The sequence below is a fragment of the Artemia sp. Qi Xiang Cuo genome, chromosome 3, assembly GCF_049724085.1.
Source record: "Artemia sp. Qi Xiang Cuo chromosome 3, ASM4972408v1, whole genome shotgun sequence".
NCBI classification, from domain to species: domain Eukaryota; kingdom Metazoa; phylum Arthropoda; class Branchiopoda; order Anostraca; family Artemiidae; genus Artemia; species Artemia sp. Qi Xiang Cuo.
This window is the reverse complement of record NC_142796.1, coordinates 24,012,341-24,031,804: the sequence shown is the minus strand read 5'-3', so window position 1 is coordinate 24,031,804 and position 19,464 is coordinate 24,012,341. Positions and strand designations below refer to the sequence as shown.

The window sequence follows — 19,464 nt, the reverse complement described above, 5'->3', positions numbered from 1 at the left end:
AAAAACAGAACTGAGGAAAACGTTTTAAACAAGACATATTTTGTTACATAGCAGAAACAGAAAGATTTCAAGATTTCAAGAATTTCTACCCTCTCATAATCACCCCTTGTGCTTGTTCATTTCTAAATGTATATGCCCATGTTTTGTAACTTTCTCAACGTACATTATGAGATGAGATATATGAAATATACGAGATATATATTTATTAAAAAATGAAACTAAATACTACTCGCCTTTTGCCTGCCAAGAAAGGCAATAAGCTTGAAAGAGCAAACAAGGTTATCACTCCAGCTAATTAAAGCAAAATTCATACCTTGCTATTCAACACACAAGAAACTTATCTGATGAAGGAATAAAGGAAAAAAGAGAGAAAGAGAAAAAGACAAGAAGTAGATAGAAAAAAAAGCAAAGTACATCGGGGAAATACCATAAATAGAATGACAACCTGGAGTGGGCTTAACACCAAATTCACTCACGAGATAAAAGAAACTTCTTTGCCCGTGACTTGTAAACGGGAAGACTAGGCGCATTTTTCACACACTCGGGCTATATGTTCCAAACATGGGGACCATAATGGCGAATCACAAAAGATGCCCGAATGGTACTCCTAAACTCATGAGTTAAGTCATCAGCTTTTCTTGTATTATGATCATGACGGTCTCTATTAAAAGTAAAAAGATTTTCAAAAGCAGGGGTGAGCAGCTGATTCAAATATTTATACAAGAAAATCGCGACTTGGTAATCTCGAATTTGAGATATATACATAACTTATTCTTTTTAAAATGCTCATGAGCAGGAACCCCATCAGAATCATCAAATCCAGATAACAATTTTACAGCTCTGTTCTGAAGCTTTTCTACTCTTTTGGAACATGTTACAAAATTACTTGCCCATATAGAGCATCCGTAGCTAATATATGGGTAAAATATAGAAAAATAAATCATTTTCAGGATCTTTTTTGGGACTAGATTTTTAATTCTTCGCATCACCCCAAGGCCTCTGCTTAATTTTTCAGCTATTGCACTTGAATGGTTTTTCCACGACAGGTTTTCATCAATTAAAAACCCCAAATACTTCGTTGTTGCTACTCTCTTTATCACATTTTCTTGAACCGTGATATGGTCATTTCCAGCAATAGTCTGCAGCACTAGTTTCATTTCCAGCATTTGTCTGTTAACTATCAAGTTTTCTAGTGAATATTTTTTCTGAGTCTAGCATTGTTATTTTTTCTTTTTTGGATCGAATCAGAGATGACACAGTTGCTGAGAACCTAAACAATATGTCGACCAAAATGCCATGAATGACAGGTGTGGCAAAAATGGGGGGGGGGGGGCAAAAAGTTGGAGGGAAGGGGGCCCCCTTCGAGTTTGGGGATAGGGGACCTTTGGGGGTTGAGGTTTATGGTGGTTAGGGTCGTTGGTATTTATGGTCCTTGACGGTTCGTACTCACATACACCTTACTACTTGAATTGCAAGGATTTCTAAAGTTTGTTCTGAATTTTATTATTAAAATTCTTTTCTTGCCATCTACATCTCTCTTAGTATCAACTTTTTAGTATACTATAATGTTAAACTCTATTTTAAATTGAAAACACTGTTCAAACGCCACTTGTGTATTATACAGAACACATCAAAGAAGTAAAGCTAGGTCAAGTCATAAGACCATTTTATCATCGTTAACCCTTTCCATAGATTGATATTGTTCCAAATTTATAGTAAATAAGCAATGAGCTAACATGCTCTTCGGGGTTACCTTAACTGGCAGTCAGTTTAACCCTTTTTCTCCATCTTCATACGATCCAATCACTAATTAGAATCATTCATGCTCCTATTATTCAAACATTAATTAATATCGTTCATAGAGTCCAATTCGCAAATGCTATCTAGCTCTGTTTTTTCCCTATTATTCAATTAATATCGTTCGTATAGTCCAATTCGCAAATATTATACCCTTTTTTTCTCCACCTTCACACGATCCAATTCCCAAATGCTATATAGCACTGTTTTTCCCCTATTATTCAATTAATATCGTTCCTGTAGTCCAATTCGCAAATGCTATCTAGCGACACATTCCTAACAAACTAATGTTGACTAAAGGCAATTGTCCAAAAGATCAGAAACCAGTCTGATAGCACATACTTCAAAGAAATGGAACACTGGATAATGCATGGGTGATAATTTCTGCTCGTTTTGAGTTTGATTCGGTTATTTATTGTAATTTCTGTTGGTTTTGGGTTTCATTTATTTATCGATGCTGATTTGTGGTAGTTTCACGCTTAGTACATTATTTGATTTTATTTTCGCTCATTTTCTGTTTAATGGAGTTCTTTACTTTTCTTTGAAAAACTTATTTTGTAGAAATTTTTTTTTTAATTAATTAACAAAAACGAACCCTCTTAGATTTCAAAAGAATATCCTTTTTTAATATATTCATATAAAAAAGAAAGCAAAAAAGAAATCCTACATTTTCATGAATGGGCAACCTGAACTCAAGTAGCCTTAAATAAAAGAAAAGATACGTTTATTTCTTTTTAATCAAAATGGAAATATTCAAATATGACATTTGACATTAGTCCAACTCACATTTTTTTTATAATCCATAAAAGGACATGATGGTGCGATTTGTTTTTGTGATAAGCGGGAAATAAAACTTTATCAATTTGATGAGTCTAGGTTTTTCCAATTGTTTTTCTTAAAAGATGCATTATTGCCTTCTTTTAAGAAACAAAAGCTAATAAAAAGAAAAAAATTATTCTTTTTGAATGTTATTAGGTAATATATGCAGTAAGTGGACGTTCAACTAAAGGGCGTGAATAGTTGAGAGAATAAGGAAATATACATATATGTATGTATATATATATATGTGTATGTATGTATATGTGTATATATATATATATATATATATATATATATATATATATATATATATATATATATATATATATATATATATATATATATATATATATATATATATATATATATATATATATATATATATATATATATATATATATATATATATATATATATATATATGTGTGTATATATATATATATATATATATATATATATATATATGTATATATGTATATATATATATATATATATATATAAAACTTTATCAATTTGATGAGTCTAGGTTTTTCCAATTGTTTTTCTTAAAAGATGCATTATTGCCTTCTTTTAAGAAACAAAAGCTAATAAAAAGAAAAAAATTATTCTTTTTGAATGTTATTAGGTAATATATGCAGTAAGTGGAAGTTCAACTAAAGGGCGTGAATAGTTGAGAGAATAAGGAAATATACATATATGTATGTATATATATATATGTGTATGTATGTATATGTGTATATATATATATATATATATATATATATATATATATATATATATATATATATGTGTATGTATATATATATATATATATATGTATATATATGTATATATATATATATATATATATATATATATATATATATATATATATATATATATATATATATATATATATATATATATATATATATATATATATATATATATATATATTATATAATGATTGTAAACAAATTTTCGGTGTTTTTTACTTTTTTAACCCTTCCCCCAAACCCCCCCTCCCCTAAAAAAATCCCCTCGGTACTTGTTAAGAATTCAGAAACAAGCGAGAAAGACCGAGATACTTAATGAAAAACAGGTTTCCGCTGCTTGTGAGGTATTGCTCACTCCATGACAAAGATTTAAATTTTTGGGGTTGAAGGGGCAAAAAAGGTACCTAGGTTAAGTTAGGTCACGTATTTAATATATGCTACGCTTTATCCCCCCCCCTCTCCTAATGTGCAAATTTATATTATATTTTCATCTTACTTTTGCTTTATTTTTTAGCATTAGCGAAACTTCACTTCTCGCGTGTTTCTAGATTCTTAACAAGTACCATCCTCTCCCTCGAACAAAAACCTGGGATACGTCCTTATTGGAAATACAAGAAATATAATTAAAATCGTGGGAAACTCGACACTTAACTGTAGCTGTTGATCATATTTTGGCTCAAGGAAGAAAAAAAAAGGAAAAGTTACATTCTCACTATCAACAGGACTAGAAAAAATAAAAAAAAATAAAAATAGCAGATCTTTGCCATATGTCGAATTATAAGTGTCTTAAGCAGATGTGCTAACAAAATGTTGTTTTTTTTGTTTGTAAATATTATGTCTAGAGTACTGCCACTCTAGTGCGTAGCAATGGTAACTACCTGCTTCAGATCAAGGACACTAGATACCCATTTTCTGTTCGTCTGGTTAAAATCGCCAGCTATTATGAAGCCAGGATAGGCATGGGCACGACGAAGTTTATCGATGTAGGTCTATAAGTAGCTGATAAGCTCTTTCCTATTTTTGCACTCTCTGGGTAATACTCAGATACAATTGTCAAACATGAGAACTTTTTTGATAGTTTGGATGGCTTGCACTCTACCCAGACAACTTCATGACATGAATCGGTTGGTATATTTAACACGCATCTCACACGCATGATAATTTATATATATTATATATATTTATATAATTTATGATACATGATAATTATATTATGATACATGATATTATGTAATACATGATAATTTATATAATTTATATACTTGTTAAAGTTTTATTTATTAAATTTGATGAGATATTAATAAGTAGGCTAAATATGTCACTCAGTTATATATTTCTGTATATAACTTAGATAGGCCTAGTCACTGAGTTAAATATATTTGTAAGCAGTAGTCTAAATTTGACACTTATTTAAATATTTCTGTATATAACTCATATTGTCCTAGTCAGAGAGTTAATCATATTTATAAGTAGTAGGCTAAACTTGTAACTCAGTTACATATGTTTTCATGGATCTTAGATGCCTAGTAAGTGAGTTACACACATTCATAAGTAGTAGGCTAAATATGGCACTCAGTTATATATTTATGTATATAACTCATATGAATATTCATTGAGTTACACATATTTATAATAGGTAGGCTAAATATGTAACACAGATATATTTTTTTGTATATAACTTATATAGTCATAGTCAGTAGGCTAGTCAGTGAGTTACACATATTTGAAGTAGTAGGCTAAATATGTCACTCAGTTATATATTTTTCTATATAACTTAGATAGGCCTAGTCAGTGAGTTACACATATTTATAAGTAGTAGGTTAAATATGTCACTGAGTTATATATTTCTGTATATAACTTATATGCATAGTCAGTGAGTTACACATATGTATAAGCAGTAGGCTAAATATGTCACTCAGTTATATATTTTTGTATATAACTTATATAGGCCTATTCAGTGAGTTAATCATATTTTAAGTAGTAGGCTAAATATGTCACTCAGTTACATATTTCTGTATATAACTTAGATATGCCTAGTCAGTAAGTTACACATATTTATAAGTAGTAGGTTAAATATGTCACTGAGTTATATATTTCTATATATAACTTATATAGGCCTATTCATTGAGTTACACATATTTATAAGCAGTAGGCTAAATATGTCACTCAGTTATATATTTCTGTATATAACTTAGATAGGCCTAGTCAGTGAGTTACACATATTTATAAGTAGTAGGCTAAATATGTCACTGAGTTATATATTTCTGTATATAACTTATATAGGCCTAGTCAGTGAGTTACACATATTTTAAGTAGTTGGCTAAATATGTCACTAAGTTATATATTTCTGTATATAACTTATATGCCTAGTCAGTCAGTTACACATATTTATAAGTAGTAGGCTAAATATGTCACTCAGTTATATATTTCTGTATATAACTTATGTAGGCATAGTCTGTGAGTTACACATATTTATAAGTAGTAGGTTAAATGTGTCACTGAGCTATATATTTCTGTATATAACTTATATAGGCCTAGTCAGTGAGTTATGTATATTTATAAGTAGTAGGTTAAATATGTCACTGAGTTATTGCCTTTGCAAAACAAAAGTGATCCGTTTATCTGGCCTCCCCCAGGCCATTCAGCATGTCCCCAGGTTACGATAGGGGAACGCTCTACAGATATGTAGGGTACCTCCATAGGAGGCATCGACCAAGGGGGGACCTTGTCCCTGGGGGTCCATAATAGAATCTGGAGTACCCTTGCCCGGGGTCATAAATACAGGCGGAGGTGGAAGAAGGCCACTAAAATGCACACTCAAAAGTATCCACTGGTTTGTCTAAAAGTTCCTTGAGTTTGCAAACCTTCTCCCAACAATGGGTTAAATTACAAGGTGATGCAGAACACCATCGCGGGAGGATCTTCTATAGGAGGACAACTGCGGCAGAGCGTAAAATCCAGATCTATGGACAACGGCGTCTGCAAAGGGCAGTCTCGACCTTTTCGGGGTGCATGCAAGACTGGGGACCTTGCAGTCAACTCTATTCCCAATTGAGGAGTGGCACCCCTCGAGGAAATTATAGCCTAGTAAACGACACAGCATTCCCACGGCATTCTGACTAATGGACAATTCTTCTGGGATTGGTATGTTTTGATGGGCGTCTTTGGGCTGAAAAACTTCTTCCTAGCTAATTTATCTATTACGGGTTGCCTCCCCGTAGTAGCAGAATATTTGTAGGCATGAATATATAATGAGTCGAACGTAATAGACTTGAGATTATTTGTGCAGGATTTCGACTCTTGTTGATAGAAGAACATCGCCAAGCGGTGAAAACCATGTTGCGACCAAGATGGACCCAGGATTGTACAAAGCCTCCATTCTTGGAGGTCCCAGGGACTTCTTGCTGTCCGGTTCTAAGCCGGCTTAAGCACTTCGGTGTAGACTTGAGAAGATATGTGATCCCCGTCCTGCACTGGTATCCGGGATCATTGCTTTTCCTGAGGCGAAAAAAATTTCAATGATTTAAAGAACATGAAAATTGGAACTTGGAATGTTACGATATTAAAAAGTGACTATCGTATAGACTTTTTCATTGACGAATTCAGACGATTCGAACTGGATTTATTAGGAGTTTCTGAAACTCATATCCCAAGGGTAGGAAGCCTGATATTAGTTGATATAGAATTTATTTACTGAGGCAGGAAGGATGGGGTACATAGACAGGGAGTAGAGCTCATGATGAATAAGCAAGCTGCTAAGTCTTGTTTAGGCTGGGAAGGTATTAATAATAGAATACTAATTGCTAATTTTATGACTAGAAAGTTCAAGGTATCAGATATAGTAGTATACGCCCCCGCAGAACCGACTGATGGAGATACTAATGACTCGGATGAATTTTACTTACAGTTAAAGGAGCAAATAGACAAGGACCCAGTTAGAAATATGATGTTATTGCTGGGAGATTTTAACGCCCAGGCTGGTAGAAATAAGGATTGATGGTATCCCAGCTTAGGTTTAATTTGGTGTAGGAAAAGAAAACAGTAATGGATACAGACTTTTGCAATTTTGTAGGTATAACAATTTAGTTATAACCAATACGGTGTTTGGTCATAAAATGGCTCATAAGCTAACATGGTATTCACGTGATGGTAAGACAGCAAACCTTATTGATTATGTTATAGTAAACCGAAGACTGGCAGGATCAATACAGGTTATTAGGGTATATAGGAGTGCTGTTATAGATTTTAAAAGCAAAGATTACCATCTAGTAGCGTCTAGGGTTAATTTGAAGCTCAAATTTCGGAAGGATAACTACCTACCGGAAAGTTATGATGTTGGTAAACTCCAGGATTACAATTTGAGAGATATGTTCGATGAGCAGTTGAATACTGGACTTGAGAGTTTAAAACTTGATAATGTGGAAGATGGTTGGAATAATTGCGCAAAAATATTTTGTGAAGTTGCTAAAGGTATCTTAGGGAAAAAAGGTAGAACTGTAGCTAAGAATAATAGTGAGAACGATTTATGTTTAATAGAAAGGAGAAAGGACTTGTACAATAATTATCTGAGTGATAGATCATATGAAAACAAAAGAAATGTAAAGAAAGTGGAGAAAGCATTGAAATATGAACTAAGGAGGTGTGAAGTGGAGGCCATGGACAAAATTGCCGAGGATTTAGAAGATGCAGCTAGACGGCATAATAGTAAATATTGTACTGGCACGTTAACAAATTGAGAGGTAGTAGTCAATCCGGACTTGTCCCAGTTAAAGATAGGAATGGGGTGGCAATTAGCGATAAGGAAAAAGCTAAAGCGAGATGGGCCGAACATTTTGAGAACTTGCTTAACCGAGATAGAGTTGCAGGAAAAAATATAGAGGAAAATGAAAAAGTTTGTGATACCTTGGATGTGAAGGAAGATTTGTTTTGTGAGGAGGAATTAGAAACAGTACTAAAAGGATTAAAGAATAATAAGGCTCCAGGTGCTGATTGGGTAGTAAATGAGTTTCTTAAATTTGGTGGCTCTGAGGTTAGAAATAAGTTATTGAAGATTATGAATATGATTTTTGAAAAAGGGGAAGTACCTAACGATTTTAGGAAAACCTTAATTAAGCCATTTTATAAGCAGGGTGATAAAAGTGAGTGTGGTAATTATAGAGGCATTATTCCGTTCTATGTATGTATCAAATTACTAATTTATATTATGCTTTTTATAATGAGAGATTCATTAGACAAAGTTTTAATAGAAGATCATTGTGTTTTTATAAAAGGTAGAAGATGTGTTGACCAAATTTTCACTCTTAGGTTAATAATTGAGAAGTGCCTAAGTTTTCAAACACCTTTGGTCCTCAGTTTTATAGATTATGAGCAAGCGTTCGATTCTGTTGATAGAAGAGCTCTAGCAAAGGTTTTATCCTTGTATGGTACACCAGACAAATACATTAAAGGGATTAGTCCTATGTACGAGAATAACACTACTGCGGTTAAGGTAGGAAATGAGGTTAGCAGCTGGTTTTGTATTAAATCAGGAGTTAAGCAGGGTTGTGTTCTATCCCCCTTTATATGGATTATTTTGATGGACTTTGTTTTAAGGAGCACAGGAAAGGCAATGGGAGACCACGGAATCAAATGGAGAGGAAAAAGTCTCCTGGACTTGGATTATGCTGATGATTTAAGCATCCTAGATGAAAGTGTGAGCAAAATGAATGAAGTTTTAGAGGTTTTGCGAGTTCAGGGTGCTAGTATTGGTTTGAAAATTAATGCTAGGAAGACTAAGTCACTAAGGCTAGGAATAAGTGAAGATGAAAAGGTGATATTGGGTAATGAAAAGATTGATCAGGTGGGCAGTTTCACTTACCTTGGTAGTATTATTAGTAAAGATGGTGGGAGCAGTGAAGATGTTAAATATAGAATAGCCAAGGCTCAGGGTGTTTTTTCACAGTTAAAAAAATTCTGGAAGAATAGGAAGATAAGTCTGCAAACCAAGATTAGAATCTTAGAAGCTACAGTGATGACAGTGGTCAAATATGGCTCTGAAGCATGGACGCTCCGAAAAGCGGATGAAAATTTGCTGGATGTTTTCCAGAGAAATTGCTTAAGGATTGTTCTGGGTACCCGGCTGACTGACCGTATTTCAAACAATAGGCTATACGAAAAATGTGGTTCAATACCGCTTTCTAGGTCTTTAATGAAAGAAAGGTTGAAGTGGTTAGGGCACGTTTTGCGGATGAAGGATGACAGATTGCCGAAGATTGTTCTTTTCGGCAAACCATCTAGGGCTAAACGGAAAGCAGGTCGTCCCCGACTGGGCGTGGGAGGACGTCATAAGGAAAGATGTAAAGGAAATGGGAACTTCGTGGGCGGGTGTAAAAAGGGAGGCTTTGAATAGATTGTGGTGGAGGAGGAGCGTGCGTAGCTGTGTTTGCCTCAGGCGGCTTGGTGCTGCGATGAGTTGTTAGTAGTAGTAGTAGTATAGGTATATAATATAAAAGGTTTGGTCGCTGTTTACAATGTGCACGTCAAACTGCACTGTATATTCTTGTGTAATTCCATGTGTAATTGAAACCTTATACACTCTCACTACTGGGGGGTTTTGCCGATCCTGGACGCGTTATTATCAATTCTTTGGACAATTTTAAACAAACTTGCAATTACACAATTTCAATCAAACGCATTTGGTGAAAAGAGGGGTGGATGGGTTGGGGGGTGTGCTACATGACCTCCATAACTATTGACTCTTAAAAGAGAACTAGAACTTGCAATTTCAACCAAATGAGCTACCTCTGAACCTTATGCATTCCTTCCATAAGAACCTTAAATGCTCCAGGGGTGTAACTTACAGCCCTCGCCCTGAGGTTTTGGTGGTTTATATCAACCTAAATAGCCTTGTTATATTATATTCGGACTATTTTGAATAAAAGGGCTATCTCAAAATATCTATTGGATACATCTCAGGAAAACAAGACGTGTTTGTGTTTGTGTGTGGAGGGGGGGGGGAGTTGCTGCGCTCTGATTACTCTGACTCTTAAAAGAACACTAGAACTAAAGATTACTAATCCAACGAGTCCCCTCCTATGTTTATATGACCACCCTTTTTATATGAACCTTATGTGTCCTAAGACCATAACTTACAGCCCTTTCTCTGAGAGCTATAGGGGGGGTGTATTCCTCATAGACATAATTTCCAAAACCTTCAACTATGATAGTAAAAATAGTTCTCAAATTTTGATTGGAGGTATTAAGGCAAATGCTGAGCGTGGACAGGGGGACAGTTTGATCTCAAATCACTTTGACTCTTAAAAAGGGCGCTATAACTTCCAATTTCACATCAAATAAGCCCCATCTCATGTTTATACGACCGCCCATTCAGTAGAAACCTTATATGCCCTAATAAAAACTTAGAACTATATCCAAAGGGCGCTGGGGGGGGGGGGTTGTGTCATCCATAGAGCCATTATTATACGTTCTTTGGACCATTTTGAAAAAAACTCACTATATGATAATTTCAATCGGATGTGTTTGATGAAAAGAGGGTTTAGGAGGGGGGATAAATGCCGTCCACCACTTCAACGCTTAAAAAGGAACTAAAACTTCCAATTTTCATCAGAATGAGCCTCTTCTAAGTTTATACAACCATCCCTTCCATAAAAACCCTAAATACCCCCTGGGCACAGCTTACAACCCTTACCTGTAATTTCTGGGGTGTGTTTCAACCCCGAAAGCCTTGTTGTATGAAATTTAGACTATTTTAAATAGAATGACTTTCTTAAATTTTTTATTAGATGCATTTCGGGACAATACGACGTGTGTGTGTGGAGGGAGGGGGTTAGCAGCCCTCCGATCATTTTGACTCCTAGAAAGAGCACTAAAGCGTTTGATTATCAATCCAATGAGCCGCCTCCAAAGCTTATATGACCACGCTTTCTATAAAACCTTATATACCCCCAGAGCATAGCATACAACCCTTGTCCTGAGGGCTGGGGGAATTTGTTATCCTTAAATACATAAGTTTCAGGCCTTTCAAATACGTTGAACAAAATGGCATTCTCAACATTTTGATTGAAAGTGTTTGGGGAAACGATGGGCATGGGGGCGGTAGGGTTCATTTTCCCTCTGATAACTTTTGACCAAAAAATAAAGCACTAATCTTCTCAATTTCCATTCGAATGATCGCTTTTTGAAGCTTCTATGAAAAAACTTTCTATTAAAACCTTATATGTCCAAGGGAATAACTTCAATCAATTAATCAATCAATTAATCAATCAACCTTTTATTATTAAGTAAATGAACAAACGAAACAATTAACATGAACATTTTGACTAAAAGCAATGCTTGTACGAGTCACACCCGATATTGGTAAACAAATTTATATCGCACTATGAAATGAAAAGAGAAGAGCTGATAAAATAAGAGAGGGACAAAGAATTAGAAAGGAAAGAATTGATACGAGGTGGGGTCTAAGAAGGAGAGTGAGAGGATCAAATACAAACAAAAAATTGAGACATTAACTCATGCTGTATCCAATACTGTGTAAGAGAGGTATTGTTTTTGGAGTGTGCCAAAGGATTTTATGGATTTAATAGATTCATTAATTGAGTTCCATACAGAAACACTTCTATAAACTGGAGTGTTGAGACCTTGTAAGGCTTCTTTTCGGTAGCATAAGATTGTACTTGTTGCAGTGGAGAGCTCTTCCTCGATGAATTGTGCTACAAAGTTCAAGTACCTGGAAAGACCTTGAGGAATTCTATTCGATATTGCCGAGAGTGCTAAACGCAGATTACTAAAGTTGGTTATCTCTGTTATATCTACTGTTCCAGTGCCTCTGTATAGATCTGTTGAGGGGTATAGCATGGGGAGGCAATATGTGGCCTTAACTGCACGGTTTTGTGATCTCTTTAATGATTTTAGATGAGATTTGAATGTATTGCCCTTGACAGAACAGCAGTAGTTCAAGTAGGGGAAGACAAAAGCATTATAAAACATTTTCATCATGTCAGCACTTAGAAGCAGACTAGCTCTATGTATTTTTGATGTTTGGTGTGAGGACGGTTGAAGACAGCTGGGATATGTGATGTTTTAACGAAAGAGAGGAATCGACAAATACACCTAGGAACTTTGTGACTGTGATCTTAGGAATGGGATTTCTATTGATTGACAGTGCGACATTGTGAGACAATGAGGGCTTTGAAGGAGCAGAAGTGAAGACTATGATGCAGCTTTTTGTAGCATTTACCTGCATTTTGTTACGAAAACATCAATCAGATATATCGTCAATTGTTTTTTGCGCCTTTTTTGCAGCAGACTCGGATGATTCAGCAGCAATGAAGAAATTTGAGTCATCAGCGAATAGTACTGGGTGTGCATTGTAGTAAGACATGTTTTCAGGTCATTGATATACAAAATAAACAAAAGCGGTCCAAGTACCGACCCCTGAGGTACGCCAGATCTTACCGGTATTTCTGGCATGACACTACCCTCCACAATTACACACTGCTTACGATCAGTGCGATACGATTAAAACCACTCGTGAGCAACACCATATATTCCAAATGAATTTTATTTTGTTGGGAGGATTGAATGGCATACCGTGTCGAAAGCTTTAGTGAAATCCAGAAAAATCCCTAGTACCTTTTCTCCAGCATCCTGGCTATTTAATATCTATTCAAATGAATCAACTAAGGCATGCAAAGTTCAATGATGCCGAAACCTGTATTGACGGGGAGAGAGTAGCTGCTTGACATTGAGGAATCTATATACTTTGTTGTAAACCACTCGCTCAAGGACTTTTGATATAAGCGGTAGAATTTATATGGGTCGATAATTAGAGATGCGACTCTTGTCTCCTTTTTTGTAGAGAGGAAGGACTTGGGCAGTTTTAAGCACGTTAGGATAAACTCCGGTTGCTAGTGAAAGGTTGACCAAGTGTGTAAGTGGAGCTACAAGACCTGTAGAGGCCTTCTTCAAGATATAGCTGCACAGCCCAAAGGTGTCTTGGGTTTTTCCATTAGGCAGATTACTGATAATCATTAGTAATTCCTCTTTCGTACATGGCGCTAGAAAAAGACTTGATATTGTTCTACTGTGGGTTTGTTCAGGGGATGGGCAAGAAGCATGTAGAGATGTCTGATTAACGAAAAATTGATTTAAAGCGTCAGCACGAGATTCGCTTGCTACTGTCTCACCATGCATATTTATTATTTCTTTAGCCACCTTCTTCCTTTTTTGACATATTATTTCATGAACCTCCCATACTTTTCTCAAGTTACTCTTACATTCATTTATTCTCTCTGCATAATACCGCCTTTTTGCATTACGTACTAATCCGTTTAATGTATTTCTGTACTTTTTGTATGTCTCTCTCTCTTCAGGAGTTGTAAAATTATAAGCTTTCAGGTACAGTCTATTTCTGTGTTCATTAGACTGAACGAGACCTTTCGTCATCTAAGGACTTTTGGGAACGCTTTTGATCCGACTTATTCGTAGAGGAAAACACCGTTTTGTTAACTGTGTTAAGCCGGCTCGTGAGTGCATTTGCTGCCATATCTGCCGAAGACGCATGAGTTACAGCAGACCAATCATTCGATTTCAGGGTTTCAGTGAAGTAATCAATGTTTTTTTTGGGAAAAACTTCGATACGTGAAAACACAATTAGACGCTGACTTAGTGGACCGGCCTGCCCTTGCTGGGAACACTTTGATGACTGGGTAGTGATCGGAAACATCAGATGTTATAATATGCGACATAAAAGATGTGTGAGGGTTAAAGGAAAGGAATATATTGTCAATCAGTGCTGCAGTATTTCTAGCTGAACAATGCCGTGTGAGAAAAAATACAGTGGGTAGAAGACCAGATGATAAAGTTGTATCAAGGAACGAACGCTAATGGGCGTCACCGTCTATCGTCAGTAAGTTGATGTTAAAGTCACCCATAAGACATGGATTTTTACCTCGACCACATTCATTTATCTCCGACGTAAGCTGCTCAGGTTGCGAACAGAAAATGTCCCTTGGAAATGGCGGTGGCTTATAAAAAAGGCCCACGAAATCTACTGGAGATGACTTTCCAAGAATTTCAAGGACTATTGAGTAGACAGATCGACAACGTTTGACCACACCATTAAAAATTGATTCCAAGTCATCGCGGCGCTTGTAAGAGATAGAATCATTTACAGATAATGTAATGCTGCCGGAGCACTTTGTTACGTGCCGTGGAAGATGTATCGCTTCAAAACCGGGCAAACAGTATGGCGACATGTCATTTGAGAAGACACCCAAGTTTCAGTTAAACCAACTAAGCTAAAAGGATTTTTATTTTCAGCAGTGAATGTAAGTATATCATCCCATTTATATTTAATTCCTTGAACATTATGGCAGAAAAGATTAGATTTATCATTAGTAGAAATTGCAGGAAGTATTTGATTAAGATATTCTTGGGGTGTTGCATATGAGCAGGACAAGGCATTCACCCTGTCTATCACGGGATTAGTAGCTGACTCGTCATCGTATCTTGGCAGATTGAGAAATGTGGTTTTTAGCAGGGAATGTTCAGTTAAGAATGAAAAATCATTCATCATCGAGATCAACGATTTTTTTTTATTTTCATCAATTAGACTAAATAATGATGATGGAGGAAAATAGTAATAACAGGAGTGTTCTGGTGTTTTTAGTATTTCTTGATGATGTGTGCTGATGATTACTTGGCCAAAAACAGGCAACCCTCACGTGAAAAAATCTCTGTTCCTTCTCCCCCCCCTTTTTTTGAGTCTGGGAAATACGACCGTCTATCACAACAAGAAGAGAGGCATAAGCAGGAAATAAAGCAGGAAAAACATAAGCAGGATAAAAAGTAGAAAGAGAAAAAGAAATGAGAAAGAGAAGTAGAAAGAGAAAAAGAAACAGTAGCACTAAGGTAGAAAAGCAACAATGTTACAAATTCATTACATCCATGAATATTATTATCAATACACTTTCTTAGTTTTAAATGCCCCCGATCGAAGCATCAAGATGTCTTTTCAAAATGATAATCTCATCCTTATTTGACACTTTACGGGCACTTTTGGGTCCGGTTTTAACCATAACATTTCCATCAGTGGTCCAGACATTTTTCAGTCCAAAATCAGATTTTGCGTATGCGAATAACTCACATTTAGTTTTTGCTAGGAATTCCGTGACAGACATTCTAGACCCCTTGAGTTGCTTTCTATTTTTTTAAATCTGCGACCGAACTCTAAGGTTTGAAAGTGTTACTGCAGTCGGTCTTGGCAGATTTGACACTTTGCGTCCTATTCTTCGGGCAAAGACTATATCAGAGGCATCTAAAGGAATGCCCGGAAATTTCTGCGCACAAAGTTCCACAAGTTTGTTTTCTACGTTCTCCTTGATAACAGCGTTCTTTTTGACATCTTCTTCGAGGCAGAAAAATATCAGTTGGTTACCTAGGGACGCTTTTGCAAGGGTCTCATTATGATTGTCTATTTTCCCTTTAATTTCACTGACTGACGATTCCACAGCCTTAGTAGCTAGATCGATATCGGAAACGGACTTCTAAGGAAATTTTAACGCCCGTCAACTTCACAGAACTTGTCTTTCACCATTTTCTCAAGATCGAGCGACAGACTATTGTAAGTTTCCGTTTTGATGTTCCCGATGGCGGACTCACTCGGTTCTGTTCGCTGATTTACAACACCCAGCTTGCTGATAGCTGTTTCAACTTCTTGGCTGATTTTTAAGTCCAAGTCCGTTTCGATTTTGTCAGCCCACTGTTTTATTTTAACCTTCAGTTGGTTTATTTGGTTTGTCAATATGATTAATTGTTCTTCCGTACTTTCGTTGCCTGAGAACTTCACTTCTGAATCAAAGCGCATTGTTCTATCACCGACCGTTAGAATCTGCAACTTTCTTTTATCCGAACCAGAAACTTTACTTACCATTGTCTTTCCTTCAGCCGCCTAACCAATTCTCCTTCCTTTGAATCTCTCTCGGCAACTTATTGATTATGTTGTAAACAATGTCCTCAATGGGCAAAAAATAATAAAATAATCTAAAATAAAATAATGGGGGAGGGGGGGGGGTTGTCATCCTCACAGGCAAAATTTCCAGGCCTTTCAACTAGGTTGAACAAAATGGCCATATCAAAATGTTGATCAGAAATAATTGGAGTAATGATGGGCGTGGGAGGAGGGATGATTCTCCCTCCGATTTCTTTCAACTATTAAAAAGGGTAATAGCCCTCTCAATTTACAATCGAATAAGCACTTTTTGAAATTTTTACGACAACACTTTCTATAAGAACCTTAAATGCCCCTAGGGCACAACTTACAACTATAGTCCTGAGGACTGTGGGGGGGGGGATGGTTGTCATACTCAAAGACATAATTTCCAGACCCTTCAACTACGTTCAACAAAATTGCTATATCAAAATGTTGATCGGAAGTGTTCGGGGAAACGATGGGCGTGGGGGGGGGGCATTCGCCCTCCGATAGCTTTTGACTATTAATAAGGGCACTAGCCCTTATTAGTAGCCAGAAGCTCAAATAGTCATTATTAAATCCCAAATAGTCAGATATTCAAAAATATTCAAAATGATAAAATGATAATGATAAATCATTATTCAAAAGGGGTTAGTTGCCCTCTAATCATTTTCGACTATTAAAAAGGGCTCTAGCCCTTTGAATTCCCAATGAAATGAGCCCTTTCTGAAGTTTCTACAGCAACACTTTCTCAAAAAAACCTTAAATACCCCTAGGTTATAACCTACAGCCTTTGCCTGGTGGGCTGTGGGGGGTTTGCCATCCTCAAAACATAATTTCGGGACCTTTCAAATACGTTGAACAAAATGGCTATCTCAAAATTTTGATTTGATGTGTTACGGGAAATGGCGGGCGTTAGAAGGGGGGTAGTTTCCCTCCAATCACTTTCGACTGTTAAAAAGGGCACTAGCCCTTTCAATTTGCAATCGAAAGAGCCCTTTTTCAAGTTTCTAAGACAATGTCTATAAAAACCTTAAATGCCCCCAGGGCATAACTTACAACCCTTGACCTGAGGGCTCTGGGGGGAGCGTCATTCTCAAAGACATAATTTCTGGACCTTTCAACTTCGTTGAACAAAACGGCTGTCTCAAAATTTTGATTGGATGTATTCGGGGAAATAATGGGCGTGAGAGGGAGGTTAGTTGCCCTCTAATCACTTTTGAATATTAAAAAGGGCGCAAGCCCTTCCAATTTCTAATCAAATAGCGCTGCCTATGATGCAGTCTTCCGTCTAAACTTTAGTCTTGAAGATGCTGAAACGCGTTATATGAATCAGTTAGTGTTAGGCGATAATTAAAAAATTGCTATATACACATATAGATATTTTACTTTTGATACTTGATGTGTCAATATTGATATTTCAGATAAGGTTTTCTCTCATAGATTAACTCTTGGTTTTGCCAAAGTTTAATAACGAAAATTGCAACTAAAGAGTATTTTGTGTAATTTATTTCGAACTTCAAATAATAAAAAATCAAACAATGAAAACAAACTTCGATTCCATAAATGAATATTTTGAAAACCAAGATTTCAAAAACGTTGGCTTGGGACAAAGAAAAATAAATCAATAGCTATTTCTGGCTATTCATGAACAACAACATGTCAATGTTTTTCCTTGAGAGTCGGTTCCACCTTTCAGTGATTAGCTGACCAGCCTTGGAAAACACCCTCAGAAGAGACACTGCCAGTGTTACACTGGTGGCGGGAACGGACACTAATTTCTTGACAACCTTGTAGAGGTATTTCTGAGACCCCACATTACGAAATTTGAGTGGATCAGTTTTTCTTCGAATTATATACTCCCTTTTGAAAATCTGCAGAGTCTAGATGGATTCTGCTGCTGCGAAGCATGCCTTGTATTGACAACAAAAATTTCGTCGCATGATCCCGACGAACTGACTTCATTCAGTTGTCGCTGAATCAAGGGGACTGGCACGATACTTGCATCTACTGACACAGGCTACAGAGCCAGCAAGGCAAATTCCATCTTTCTTGCTACTTTACTCTCAGCTTGGAGAAGACTGTCAGCAAAGACTTATATTACCTTCAAAAGTGGATCAAGATACGTGGCAATCGGAACGGATGTTACCTGACCAAGGCTTACGAGCTTAGAAGGCATTTTATCAAGCAAAGCCTTTTAGAGGTCCTAAGTAGTAATGAGAGTCCACCCTGACTAAACGTAGGTTGATCTAGAGAGCAGGGTATACCAATTTATGGATATAGCTGTGCAAGTTAAGAATCAGTATCTTCATACAGATGCTTAACTTGCAATGGATTGAGTACGTTATTTTTATTCTTCTCGACTATTTTCGAGACAATTTTGTACTCTACTACTACTTGTAATAACTGACTTCCGCATCAAGGAGCCTAAGGCCAAAACATCTACGTACGCTCCTCTTCCGTAATAATCTATTCAAAACCTCCCTCTTCAAACCTTTCCAAGAAGTTCCAATTTCTGTCAAATCTTTCCGTACGGTACCCTCCCATTCCATTTGAGCGTGACCTGCTATTCGTTTGGCCCTAAATAGTTGGCCGAAAAGGACGATCTTTGGCAATCCTTCATGCACAAAACGTGGATGAAGCCATCTCTAACTTCCTCTCATTATAGCCATAGAAATTGGAATTGAACCACATTTTCAAACAGCTTATTGTTGAGAAACAGTCAGACAGTCGGGTATCCAAAACAGCCTGTAGGCAATTTTTCTGGAAAACATCAACCAAGTCATTTTCTGTTTTTTTGAGCGCACACGCTTCAGAAGCATACATGAGCGCTTTTGCTTGCAATGCTCTAAAGTATTTTCGCAGACTTATCTTCCTATTCCTCCAAACTTTTTCAACTTAAATAAAACTAGAAAACTGGCTATTCTACTTCTAACATCTTCACTGCACCCGCCGTGTTTGCCAATAATATTACCTAGGTAGGGGAAGCTGTCTACTTAATAGATCTTCTCGTTACAAAACATCACCTCTTCGCCTTCACTTTTTCCAAGTCTTAGTGACTTAGTCTGGATTCTCAAAACCTCTAAAAATTCATTCATTTTGCTAACATTTTCATCTAGGATG

General features: G+C 36.3%; 1 protein-coding gene across 1 annotated transcript; it reads right to left on the bottom strand.

Annotated features, from left to right (window-relative positions):
• Nucleotides 1-13,178: 13,178 nt before the first annotated feature.
• Nucleotides 13,179-13,562, bottom strand: LOC148953898 (uncharacterized). Its single transcript, XM_089086005.1, has one exon. It carries the CDS (start codon nt 13,560-13,562, stop codon nt 13,179-13,181), a length of 384 nt encoding a protein of 127 aa, XP_088942131.1.
• Between the last annotated feature and the right edge of the window lie 5,902 nt (nt 13,563-19,464).